Raw genomic sequence first — 13,577 nt, forward strand, 5'->3', positions numbered from 1 at the left:
CTGGTTTCCTTCTGCTTAGTTATAAAATATTTCAACTTTAAAAAATGTAATTATTCGGAATTTTCTACAGTTTCGGGACGTGATACTGCATATCTGTCTATGTCTTGTGGCATTACATTTATAATGAATTTCGTCACCCATTGTTAATGCAATCAAAATGTGTTAAGCATACATGTATGTACATACATACATATATGTGTGCTCCCCAGCTCACGTTTGGTGACCCCGCAATGAACCCAACTCACCTTCCTTCCAATATTTTACGTGAAACATTCAATTAGGACCCAGACGGGCAAATAATATGCTGCGGTGGCATGCCGCTCTTCTTATCCTTTGTCTGCGTGCCGCTCACTAAAAATGCCGTTAATATTTCCCAGCCCGCTTTTCCTCGCATTTTCCACCATCCTATTTCCCGGTGCCGAGTGCAATTATTTGGAACATCATCGGGTATGACTTTCGCATCCGCACGTCGGTGACGCACCATCGTCAATGACTGACAGTTTATTTAATAGAAAATTCGCCATGTGTATGGATGCTGGTTTGCGTTTGTTTTCCAAATAGTTTTTCCTCGACGGCCTCATACGCCAGCGAACGGCATTGACAAATTGTGCGGAAAATATGCATAATAAATGAAGCCACGCACTTTGAACTTTTGCAGTTATTAAAAGCGGGTAGCGTGTGGAATTCCTCTCGAAGTCATGACTATGAATTTTCAAGACGCAAACAGATGGACATTAAAAACAAATTCGGGGTAATAGGATGCTGTTTCTTAACATTCATAAACTTAAAATTAAAAAAAAAGGAAAAGGGTGTCTTTTCCTAATGAATCACAAAGATTTGAAGAAAGAAATGTGGTTTTATCAATTTGTGTCTCTCTCATAAAATGGATTTCTATATGTTTTTGAAATAGTTTTTTATCCTCATTGTATTTTTTGTTGTTTTCCATATCAGTTAAAGTTTATAGTTAGTTAGTCAGTTATTTGATAGCCCTCCAGGATTAGGGAAGATCTCAATCCCCACTGCCAGTAGCTTTCCCTGCGAATGCGTTCTTATTTATTTGGAATTTATTGGTTTCCGTCCATCCATCCAACAGTCTCCACCTCGATGATATTGAAATTTCGAAGTTGCCCGGCGCTCCATATGGCCAGACCACATTAAAACCGGGCAAAAGTGCAGGCTACGCATAGCGAAAACAAAGTTCCCCAAAGCGGGGGAGGGACAGAAGGGGGGAAAGGGGCAGTGCGGCGAATATAAAGGGAATCTAATAAAAATCCACTTTGTGCAAGTATGAAAAATGAACGATGAATTGCATTATAAATGCAAAAATATTGTAGGAAGCACGACACCACCACCGCTGGACAAGCGCGTCAGAAAATCTGATCAAAATTATTGAGGCGCACGGAATGGGTAAGTCGCGGAGAGGAGGTGCGGAGGAGGGGCGGAGCGGGCTGCGACTGGAGGCGTGGCACTCACTGCAGCGGAACGTGGCGCACTTGCAAAGTTTTTGCGGCGACGCTAAGCTGTTGATAACGCCGATGATGACGACGCGATAAGCGCGGCGATAATGTTTGGGGCGCAGCCAAAAGCCCCAACTTCAGGTGAGCCAGTGGAGCAGTGATGACGAATATTGAGAGTCCCCAAGCAGGGTATGAAAAATAAGTACCTAAAAATACACATTTTTTTTGAAATAATTATTTTTTCTTTCCTGCAGTACTGAAATACATAAATATAATGTTGACGGTACCAAATATAAGGTTGTAAAAAACTAAAAATATATCTAAAAATATTCTATAAATATAAATAAATATATAAATGAATATATTCTTATTAAGTATCTACTTTTGTGTTATTTGAACGCTCTGATTTTTACATATAATCATTAAAGTATCTGAAAGATAAAGTGTATGAATTTGTAATCCTTTCACTCCTTTGTCATATTTCCATACTTAGGTACCTAAGAAGCTAAACCCTTGATAATGATAGAAAATAGTACCTTTCCCAGCACTTGATGAACGCCGCCTGAGCTCCAATTGGCAAGGACAAAAGCCAGCATGTCCTTGTGGCTCTGCGGTCGTGGCTCGTCGTCCTGTGCGTGCGCTGCATTGGGAAATTCGCTCGAAATGGCATTTATTTTCGGTTTAGCTGATGATGAGCCACGGATAATGGCGTGGGGATAAAGCGAGCGAGCATCCAGGCGGACGGAGCAGCACGGGGAATTTATAATTATAATTTCAGCTGGGATGTACTAGAGACTCAAGTCTGGCCATTGACATTGAGCCAAAACAGGAAAAGCAGGATATCCATCTGGTTGCTCAACTAAATATATTATATCAATCATAGCATATCACTCAATATTAATGTTAAGATTTTTGGAAACAAATATATAAATTCATAGTAATAGATTAATTATAAAGAGTTTAAATTCAATACAAAACGCATAGGTTCTGTGGAATTAGAGGTATTTATTGCATAGGATCCCATATATACTCCCATCCAATGAGTTATTTATATAGGTACAATGGTGTTTTAAACCAAATATTTGTAGGTAGCTTAAAGTTAATTCCTGCAACTAACAATAACAACTCAGCCACTAAAGTCCCCAGTGTCCTGGTTTCGCTTTGTGCATAAATATTGTGAAAAATGGAGTTTAGGGGGCAGGTAAGGGGCTTTATCCGGGAGCTGCAATCTATCGGCGGCAGGCGGCAGCAATCACAGCCGACCTCCCGACGGAATCGCAGCCCTCTGACCCACGCCCATGCCATGCAATTATTTGTATAGGAATTTAAATTGAATGTCAGTCTGTTTGTTTCCATAACATACACACTGGCACTCGCACTCTCGCACTCGCACATTGCTGACAGTTTAAGGAACATGTGGAGGCAGCACGGGACAGATGGGGTTGGACTGGATGTGGAGGCTGAGGTCCTGGGACCAGGACATTGTCGCACATAAGCAGTTCTTTGGTTCCTTCGATGCAGCCGCTCGGTTCCTTGTCTGCTGTAAAATTCCAAATTTGTTTTATTTGATTTCTGCGCTGCTCTCGCCCGTTTCCCGGCTTGCCGCTTTCTGCTCCTTATTTCCAGCAGTCGGAGATCCTGCTGCATATTTCCCTTTATGCAAAATATATGCTATAAATGGCCCTGCCCCACCGCCCCCATTTGAATCTCGTGTTACATGTCGCACGCAGTTAGGTGCCTTCGTTGTTATTGTAATTGTTGTAAATGTCGCCCAGCGACAATATCGCATTTGCATATTTCTGTGCCAACGCAGACTCGCATTTATATATCTATCTATATGTATGCAGTACACCCTGGTTACCCCTTTACTGCCACGTTTCGTGCATTTTTACTTAATTTTATTTGTATTGGATTTGCGCCGCTGCACTGTGGTCCAGAATTCGATTTTTTTGGCATAAAGTCCAAAAATTGAGCTACAGACTTGAAACTGTACATTTTGTTGTTAAATTACAAATAGTTTGCGCACAAAATTTGGTCTGTGCGACCACGCCCTCTCTTGCCTCCCATATTAACTACTGGTATGACTCAGGACTCAACGAAATTTCATTGTTTTTTTTTTTTAAGGTGTGTATATTGTTGTTTTAAAAATAATCGCCTTATTCTTCTTTTAGTTCTACATTATAAATTTCCGAATCTGAACTCGAATCAGAATCAGAATGTGAATCCAATATTTTGTCTCATGGATCAGGTTTAAAATTAGACTGTATTTCCAAAAGACTTATACTGCCTTCGGAAATGGTTTTTCCTATTTTCTCTCTCTCTTTCTTTTAAACAAATTGTTGATAATAGTGGGTGCGAGGAATCAATCGCTCTGTGGAAAATATCACTCATCCTATTGATCCGACTATTTTTCCTTGCATGTGATAGTCGGTCCCTTTTGTAAAGTTTATTCCAGGCTTCGCTCGCATTTTCAGTTTCCTTCTTAATCTTTCTCCTGCATTTTGGTAAGATAAGTTTCGGCGTCCCATTTGCTGGGGTGTCTTGGAGTTTTCAAAATCACTAACAAGAATTTTTATCTTAGACGCCATCCACTTGGTATGTTTGGAAATAAATTGGTCTAGTTGTCTGTTACACTCGGGCAGTTTTTTTTTAATAAATAATTCAAAATTTACTATTTTTTTGTCAATCTCTTCTGTCTTTTTCGATTCCTGATTATTGTTGTTGATTGCGAAACAAACGTAATCTGAAACATAACTTATTTGCCTATTGTTACGCCTCCAAATGTCCAGGAGGTCGCTATGTCTGAACTCGAACTTGCCTATAAAAAATCAAATTTTTAAGAATACGAGCAAAAATGGGCAAAAGATATTACTTTACCGTGAAAGACAATAGTTAAAGGTACAAACTGACGTTTTTAACTTTTGTCAGAAATTGTCAGAAAATTAGTTATACTCCACGAAACACAGGGGACACGTTAGAATTTTCTGTTAAAATACACATAAATTGGATGTCACACAACATAAAAACAGTACAACTATACATATATTACCTACATAAATTAAAAACATCACACCTTGGCATTTATTTTCCATATTTTACTATAATTTTTGGATGCGTATTAACGATTGTACTACGTGCAAAAGTAAGCAAATAATTTGGCTGGAATTGCATTCTCTCAATCAGCTGTTTAACACTGCACCTTTTAAAGCTCATAAAAAGATTTAGTGAAGCTTTCGGTCAATTTTGTTTTTGGTTTTTATTTATATGATCAATTTTCTATTAGAAAATAATTGCTAAATTACGATATATTGCCATAAAAATTTAGACTTTATGCCAAAAAAAACGAATTCTGGACCATAGTGCGCTGTCTCGGCGAGTCCTCCTCTGTGCAACGCAGCGCAGAGCGGCGCGATTTCGGAATTCTGCAGTTTGCACAATAAATTTTAATTCAATTTACTGTTAAACTCACCCAGAGACACAACAACTAACTAAATGCGGACGCGGAAGTGCGCATTCTGGCATGACAATCGTCCTGCGGCAGCCCGGGAATTCCTAGTGAAGGGGAAAGAGGACGCTGTGCAGCCGGAGATTACCATCAGCCAAGGGCTACAGTGAAGCTTAGGCACGAGGGAACATGACAGGATAAGTTCATGTTGATTAAACTGGGATACTTCTTTTATATCTATTATCTTTTTATAAATTCAAGGATATTTGAAACAAATATATTAAGAAAATTCTGATTTTCTTTGAAGTTTCCCGATTAGTCAGATTGCATTAAGGTATTAATTGAAGTAGTTTGAAAACAGCAGGCTTAAATTAGCTCAGTAAGTCCCCCGTAATTTGGGCTAAACGTAGCCAACCGCGGAAACCTTCATCCTGCGACCGCCGCAGGACCAATACGCCGTTAGTTGGTGAACTTTATGTCCTGCAGGACCGCAAAAGGGGCAATAAGTTGCGCTTATTATGATAATGGGTGCGCATGTGCAGCCATTTTGATTGGGCTGCGGCAGGATTGTAGTGGCACTGCTAAATGCAGAACCAGTTATCAAGCGTAAGTGAATTGAATGTGCGCAGCTGCATTGTCGGAAACCGGAAACGGAAATGGAAGTGGGATTGGGAGTGGAAATAGTAACGGAGCTACGCAATCGACTAAACTAATTTGGAATCGTTGTCAAAAGTTCGGGGCAATTTTGACGTTGACTTTGTGTTTTTTGTAGCTATTTTTTGTGTGACTCTTTCGTTTTCCTGCCGCTGATGTCGCCAAGGATATGGAGCCAAAGTCGCAGGATCAGGCTCCACATCGGGACGATGATCCTGGCCTGCAGACTGAATCTCCGACCATAGCGTGAGTATGTCCCGCACCCGTTCCATTTACAGACTAATAATATTAAGGCTACTTTGCAGCCAGTCCAGAACCTCTTTCTACATGTACAATCCCTACGAGAAGCGAAGTGTGGAGGTACCCCTAACGTGAGTTTCATGTAGGATAATGAATTGATTGAGTTCGCCAAACTACTGCTTAATTACATAAATTCTTTGCCACTTATAACGAAGTAACTGTGACGCCTTTATTTCCCTGTTGAAATGTGTGATTGGAACGGGCATCCTGGCGATGCCGCTGGCCTTCCGCTGCTCGGGATTCGTGGTGGGCGCCGTGATGTCCGTTCTGCTGATGATACTCCTGACGTACTCCATCCACTTGCTGGTCTGTAAGTGGCTACATCGGCCAACCGAATCCCCCTCTTTAAATACCTACGGTACCAACAGATAGCTGACATGACGGAGTGCTGTCGAAGGCGTCGGGTTCCTCAAGTTTCCATGCCGGAGGCCGTGAGGATTGCCTACGAGGAGGGTCCCAAGTGGATCAATTGCTTTGGTCGTGCCGCTGGTTTTATGACCACTTGCGTTTTGGTCTTCGGTCAGTTCCTGTTGTGCACCGTTTACCTGGTTTTCGTGTCCAAGAACTTCAAGGAGATCGGTGACCATTATATTGAGAGGTACAACGAAAGGTATTATGTGCTGGCCGCCTGTTTGCTGCTCCTGCCGCTCTTCATGATCCGCCGTCTAAAGTATTTGGTACCCTTGAATTTGATCGCCAACTTCCTGCTGTACGCGGGTTTCGCCCTAATCATGTACTATCTATTCAATGGTCTTCCCAATATTAATGATCGTGAGATGGCCACACCTCCTGTCGAGTGGATCGAATTCATTGCCATCGCCGCCTTTTCCCTCACAGCCGTGGGTTCTGTAAGTAAAAATAAATGTATATTATAATAAATCTCAAACACTTCCATGGTTTCCATTCTCCAGATGCTCGTCGTCGAGGCCCACATGGCACATCCGCAGAGCTATCTGGGCCTCTTTGGTGTCCTCAATCTTGCTGTTTTATTCATCCTGCTCTCGAACATGTTTTTTGGAATCATCGGATATTGGCGTTTCGGAGACAGTGTCCATGCCAGTATAACCCTAAATATTCCACAGGATGAAATGTAGGTAAAATAATTCCCAAATTGATATTCCACATTCAACTTCTGATTATTCTAAAAGAAGATTAAATTATCTGTAACCATTTTTAAAGTGCTATTTTCTACTTAGCCTTTCCCAGTTCATTAAGGTATTCATTGCCACTGGAATATTTCTGAGTTATCCTCTGAATGGTTTCGTAGTGATCACAGTGATGTTCAGCGACTATGAAAACTCAGAACCGAGGGGAAGATATCGCACGCTGATTGAGTACGTAGTTCGATTGCTGTTTCTTTTTCTCACAGGTGACTTTTGCACGTAAAATAAAAGGAAATTATAAAAATAATTACTCCGTTTTCATAGGTGCCGTGGCAATTGGTGTGCCCAATCTAGCGGCTCTCACGGAACTGGAAGGAGCTTTTTCGTTGAGCAACCTCAATCTTCTATGTCCGGCATTGATCGATATGTTCCTAAACTATAATGTGGGTTATGGCCGGCTGATGTGGAAGCTGATCCGGGATATCTTACTTATGCTGATTGGTCTTATTTTCGGGACAGTTGGTTGCACGGTGGCCATAATGCAACTGATCCGTGATTTTCAGTTGACGCTCAACAGTATGTAGGGTAGAATGGGCTGCAATTTTGGATTTTCTCAGCTTCTGTTGCTTATCGTTGGAAATAAAATCGGATTTACCAAGTTTTCCGCCCCCGTTCCTTTGCGTTTTAGCGTTTAAGAACCAAATATTTGGTTGCTTGTTCGGGGGCTTTTAATTAATTGCCAGCCAAGTGTTTGCCGGCTGCTGGCTTATCCTCCATTAAGTCGGTTGTCTAAGCTCTGGCGTCCGCTTCTTGTTTGCTTAACGTGGCGTATACTCGACTAGGCTAGGCGCACATCAAGTATACGCCACGTTTAATTAGCTGAGCCCAGGCTCAGGAGCCGCCGATCATTTAAAATGGAGCCCACGGCATGGGGAACTGTAATCAAATGCAGTGAGGGGTGGCTGGACCACGACCACAAGTCCCTGCTTCGTTTGCGCCTGGTATGGGGGTTTTAAAATTGAATTCCTTGCCTCAATGGAGCGCAAATACAAAAGGCAAAGTTGCCTAGCTGCCGCACAATAAACTAAAAGACAAATACACAAATACAAATTCCGAGCCAAGAAGAGGAAGTTAAATCGCTGCCCGTCCTGAAGCTCCTGCAAATATATACGTATACGAATACCTATATATATATTTATATAAATAGGCACAGGAAAAGCAACTGCCGACGACGGCGACTGTTGACTGCGCCAGTGTAAATAGCACGGCCAGCGAAATACAATAAAAAATAAATACGAAAAAATAGTCCTGCAGCTCCTCAAGGAACTGCACGAAGGACAAGGAAGACCACTGCAGCAAACACACACAAAACACAATTTCCATTCTTCAAATAGAAATACACAAAAAAAAAAGTAAAACCGAGAGGAGGCTAAGAATAAAACGTTGCTACTGCCAGCGACAGCAGCCACGATGAGGGGAACCAGGACGAGTACGGGTATCCTGGGGCATGATTTTTGCAGACATGTTGCTTAAAACTTAATTTAGAGCGCCGCTTGCACTGGCCCTCCCAAAAAGAAGGCCCGAAACCGAACAGCAAATCAACGGAAAAAAAGTGTCCGGGGAAAAATAAGCAGAGTGGGTAGAAACACGAAATGAGATCAGGAAAAAAAGGAAAAGCTCACATAGAAAATTTGCCAGCAGCGGCCGCTTCAACTAATTTTCGTATATAATTCCGTGGGCCAGACAGGATGCGGAAGTGGTTTGTTGGGTGGCCGGGTGGCCAGGACTACTGCAGCCGGTTTCTTGCCTAGTTGTCAGTGCAGCATCATGTCAGTGTCATTATCAAACAATTCCGAGCAAACCCGCAGGAGTCGGGAGAATGTGCTGTGTGGTGGAGGAGGCGGCGCAGGCAAGTCCCACATCGTTGGTGGCTAAAATGTCGCTGGCCCCTTCGCCGGAGTCTCAGACAATGCGTGCCACAACTTCATTCCCGACTGTCTCGCTCCGTGTCTCGCCTGTCACATGTCCGCTAGTCGCAGTCGCAGTCGAGTCCTGTCAGCCTAAGCTCTCAAATTGAAAAAATTCCCATTTTAATACAATTACTTGTTGGCTAAAAAGAAACGATAGCGAAGCTGCGCAAGACGATGCCCAAGAATGGGAAAATCGTGTGATGAAAGTCTGCGGTTTGTTATGACTTCTTAAATTTACAATCCTTTAATAATTATGCTTGCTTCTCGTATAGTAGTAGTACAAGTAGTAGTAGTAAAGTAGGTTTAAAAGCTGCAGGAAGTGCCAGTCTGTAAATGCTTATGCTTGTCCGTAGGTTTGTCCGTAGTTTTGTCCGTAGGTTTGTCCGTAGGTTTGTCCTTAGGTTTGTCCGTAGGTTTGTCCGTAGGTTTGTCCGTAGGTTTGTCCGTAGTTTTGTACGTAGGGTTGTCCGTAGGTTTGTAGATACGTTTGTCCGTCTATATGTATAAACATCGAGAATTCGATAGCTATTAAGACATACATTTTCCATCTTTTTAGGAGAACAACCTTTACGCATTTCTTAAATTTAAATGTATTTACTAAGGGGGTATAAATCGATTACTTAGTTTGCTGAAAATATTAAATCTCGATAACTGGTCATTCCTCTTAAGCAGACACACTCGTAAGCATAAAAAATCCGTGTGAAGAGCTCCACATTTCTAGGGCTGCGAAATGACTTCTCACAGTTGTTTGCGAAGGATTGACACGGGGCAAAGAGGCAGGGATGAAAGCGGATCCTGTCGGCCAGATGAAGAGCCCGGAGCACAGGTGAAGGTAACTCTGGGTTCGAGTGTCTGAGGTCTCGTACTCTTCAAGCGGCTTTGGCACGTTCCATTTGTGCCGCCTAACATTTATTTACTTGGCTGACTGAAATGTCATATTTGCCTTTGGCCCACGTTTACTTCATTCTGATTGTATGTGATTTGCATGCCGACGGGTTGGGAAAATTAAACCGCAAGGATGGGATGGGCTGGGAGCAGAGAAATAAAGAAAGAAGGCCAAATTGTCACAGCGGTGAGAGCATCTCAACTATTTACTTATTTATTTCGCATTGAATGAGAGTTTGCCTGAGAATTTTAGCCAAGTTCTCAGTATTTGCAGCGTTCCTTTCCAATTTGAAATGTGCACTGGCCGGTGACGTGGAATAATGCTGGTATGCCAGCCATCTAACCATCTAACCCTCTAAGCGTTGTGCCATCTATCCTTCACCCATCCATCCGTCCACCTATCCAGATATCCAGATATCCACATCCTTCTGCTGGCATTTGCTTTTGTTTGCGGCATGCGATTTGTAGATTTTTCAACCCGAAACGCTTTGGCAGTGGACACAGCGGCAAATAATGTATGTCGAGGGGCGAAGGATACGACGAAGGCATATGTGTTATAGGATACGGGATATATGGCGGTGGAGAGATTCCGGACAACTGGTCAACAATGTGCCAGTGCATAAGTTTATAAGGCATTATGCAACAAATATGCAACAGAGCCGAGCTCAAAGCCTCGGGTCACATGGCCGCTTGCATGCTAAGTTCTTCGCGGCGTGGTTGGCAAATTTTACCCCAGAGAGCCAAAAGAGTTGGCCAAATCACTCAGCTCCGGCTTGCTGACCGATTTGCATACTCAAGCAGCAGTCCGGGCATCCTTAAGATACGAAGATACAACTTCTCGCCTGCACTCGAAACCGAAATTATTGCCTAGAAATTGGAATTGAAAGGAATTTATTTACTAGATATTTAAAGTCAGATGCATCTTATGGGGAAGTAAAAGTACAGAGGGTGGGCTTTATATTTAAGCCTTATTTATTATTATTATAAATAATCCATCTGTACATAGTGTGTACAGTTCTGCAAGTTTCAAGGACAACCAAACATGTTTAAGGAAATTTATTTTTCCGAGTGCAAACGTCTGCAATCAGTGAGAGTTGAGACTGAGTTTTACCCTTCATCCGAGACTGCTAATTAAGTGTGTGAATTCCTATCGGGCGGGGCTGTTGTTTTCGTTGTTGTTGTTGTTTTTCTAATGAACCAACTAATTGCATCTAACGGCAAGTGCAAAAGTAATCAAAGTGGCAGGCTCCCAACTGCGAGAGCCCCAGAGTCGGCAAAATGGCAATAATAACGAAACTTTGCTCAAGAATTTTTGGAATGTTGCACAAATATGCGCAAGAATGCAGGAAAATATGCTTGGACCAATGCAAACGTGATTGGCCGTGGGAGAGAGAGAGAGATGGTTAGAATGAGAAAGAGAAGGGTAGAGATCGACTGAAGTGGCAGACAGAAGCTCGTTCAAGTTGCTGTTGCTGGCTTATATCAATAATTGCCAAAAGCAAATTGGAAAAGTTATGCGCCTGCAGTTAATGCGACCAGCGGAAATAGTCGCAGTCAAAATGGCGCAACAACCAAACGGAAGTGCCCCAAACACCCACACACACACACACTTAAGTATGAATATCCAAAGTTGTTATTAGTATTTTAGTTTGCGAAAGAGTATGCCGATTTGTAGATTAAGTTCGTGGGTTAATATTCAAGTTTTGTGTAGGATTTTCAAAAATGTATTTAACTTAGTATAGTTAGGTATTTGAAAAACTCTTTTGGCTGAGCTTCTGTCGCTTGTTCCAATTCAATATTATTGTCCTAATATATGACAATTAGCTGTTTTATGATTTAAATATTCAATTAAATTAGCATAACGAACTGATAGAAACCCCGAAGGCATCATTAATTCATTGATAAGTTTATAGTATTTGCTCTTCGGCAATTGAAAGCTGCGGTTTCCCAGCCGATTTCTTCTTGTTTTGTTTCAAAATTTTGTTTTGCAACTTGTGTATTTTTTCCTTTTTGGGTGAGAGGAAAACTTGCTGGCACTCGAGATTTGTTGAAGCAGCTCTTAAGATACTTTTGGTATGCCAATTGGCATTCGGTATCGATTTGGCTTCTGCTTGGCTCGACTTGGCTTGTTACTCTTGGTTATTCAAACTTGTTCAGGCTTTTGGCCACGGAAACCGCGAATTTCGCTCGGCTCATTGAGTTGATACTCGCAATTAAAATGATTCCCAAGCTGCCACTAATGATCGCAAAGATGAGTCTATAAAAGCGGCGCTTCTGGCCAGATAGAAACATTCGAATTTTACAAAATGAATCGAGTTCTAGTGCTATTGGTTGTGCTTAAAATGTTCGCTTTAAGCGAGGTGAGTTGGAGTTCTAAAAAAAAGGGATTTGCTTATAAAAGGAGCTCTCCTGTCAGTCCCGTTTCGCCAAGATAAACATCAATTTGGGTCTAACTGTGGCTGATGAATCCCCCAAAACGATCACCGAGGACACGATTCGCCTGTGCGGCGATCAAACGGATATATCACTCAGGGAGTTGCACCAGCTGCAAAGGGAGGACTTTTCGGAGCCCTCGGAATCGGTCCAGTGTTTCACCCATTGCCTCTACGAGCAAATGGGCCTCATGCACGATGGTGTTTTTGTGGAACGCGATCTCATCGGGCTTCTTTCCGATGCCAGTAATCCCATCAACTGGCCAGAACGTCGGTGCCACGCGATTCGTGGCAGTAACAAATGTGAGACGGCCTTCAAGATTCACCAATGCCGGCAGCAGTTGAAACAGCAGCAGCAGAACTCTTTGGCCACCAAGGAGGTGGAGGTCACCACGACACCAGCTGGATCCGATGAACCAAAACCTTAGAACTTTACACAACATTTGGTGGCGGTATATGGGTTTAACAATTACAATATAATATATATGCACATTAAATGAATTAAAAAATTAAATGGAAATTCTTGGGCTAGAAAAAGATTCTAGAAAATATGTGGGTGTGTTCTAAAGTTTATAACAATTTATGGAGCAAAAACGTAGAATCAAAGAAATTTCTCTATGTTTTGATTCGTTGTGATACGAAGGCTGTTACTTAACTTTTACCTTATTTCCTCATGTCCACCATACTTTAATTTCAGTGTAAATAGAGGTCCTGCTTGGCCCGACTCCACTTAGCAAATGGAACATCTTGGACAGCTCCCGATCCAATGCGGCGTTTGATATTTCCATATGGCCAAAGTCGGACACTTGACTCGACGGCGACCATTAGCGTTTGCTGGTGTTCCGATTGGGGATTTTTTTCCGGCGACTACTGCGGTTACTTCGCTTTTCTATGGAAATTTTGCCACTTAGTGCAGCAGACGAAGGCGGCAGCATTGTTAGCTAAGCGCAGTTCGTGGTGCACACACAGATGTGTAAATGACGCTAATGCCAGATCGAAGTTGCGAGTTGGCCTCAGACTCCACTTAAGACCACCCAAACCCAAAGGCCACCACCCAAGCCTACCCACCATTTTTGCCCACTTGTCTGCGATTTCGAGTGCATTTTGTGCGGCAATTATTTTTTGCTCAATACTCGGCAAACGCGCCACTTGACTTTAAATTGTCGCCAGATGCTCTGTGACCACCACCTGAACTCTCAACTCAGCCCGGACTCGACTCGACTCGACTCGATTTTCCATTTCCATTTATTTTGCGGTGCCACGCCCACTTGGCTGCCTTTTAATTTGTTGCCTGCACCAATTGTTAAGCAAAAGTGGCTAATTTGAAATTC

General features: G+C 42.4%; 2 protein-coding genes across 2 annotated transcripts; both read left to right on the plus strand.

Annotated features, from left to right (window-relative positions):
- Positions 1-5,601: 5,601 nt before the first annotated feature.
- LOC6608583 (glutamate transporter polyphemus) lies at positions 5,602-7,543 on the plus strand. The gene is made up of 7 exons (XM_002033281.2): positions 5,602-5,802; positions 5,862-5,927; positions 6,012-6,162; positions 6,225-6,704; positions 6,768-6,946; positions 7,053-7,225; positions 7,284-7,543. Exons 1-7 carry the CDS (start codon positions 5,726-5,728, stop codon positions 7,541-7,543), a joined length of 1,386 nt encoding a protein of 461 aa, XP_002033317.1. The 5' UTR covers positions 5,602-5,725.
- Positions 7,544-12,117: 4,574 nt separating this feature from the next.
- On the plus strand, positions 12,118-12,760 carry LOC6608584 (general odorant-binding protein 56a). The gene is made up of 2 exons (XM_002033282.2): positions 12,118-12,174; positions 12,231-12,760. The coding sequence occupies exons 1-2, from the start codon at positions 12,121-12,123 to the stop codon at positions 12,672-12,674; spliced, it is 498 nt and encodes a 165-aa protein (XP_002033318.1). The 5' UTR covers positions 12,118-12,120; the 3' UTR covers positions 12,675-12,760.
- Positions 12,761-13,577: the final 817 nt, after the last annotated feature.

Source organism: Drosophila sechellia, chromosome 2R (genome assembly GCF_004382195.2).
Source record: "Drosophila sechellia strain sech25 chromosome 2R, ASM438219v1, whole genome shotgun sequence".
Classification (NCBI taxonomy): domain Eukaryota; kingdom Metazoa; phylum Arthropoda; class Insecta; order Diptera; family Drosophilidae; genus Drosophila; species Drosophila sechellia.

Excerpts from the sequence above, each read along its gene's own strand:
- LOC6608583 (XM_002033281.2), top strand. The coding sequence starts at position 5,726 with ATGGAGCCAAAGTCGCAGGATCAGGCTCCACATCGGGACGATGATCCT. Across the intron at positions 6,163-6,224 it reads CGTACTCCATCCACTTGCTG|ATAGCTGACATGACGGAGTG; the intron begins GTCTGTAAGTGG and ends CGGTACCAACAG. Across the intron at positions 6,705-6,767 it reads CCCTCACAGCCGTGGGTTCT|ATGCTCGTCGTCGAGGCCCA; the intron begins GTAAGTAAAAAT and ends TCCATTCTCCAG.
- LOC6608584 (XM_002033282.2), top strand. The coding sequence starts at position 12,121 with ATGAATCGAGTTCTAGTGCTATTGGTTGTGCTTAAAATGTTCGCTTTA. Across the intron at positions 12,175-12,230 it reads AAATGTTCGCTTTAAGCGAG|TCCCGTTTCGCCAAGATAAA; the intron begins GTGAGTTGGAGT and ends CTCTCCTGTCAG.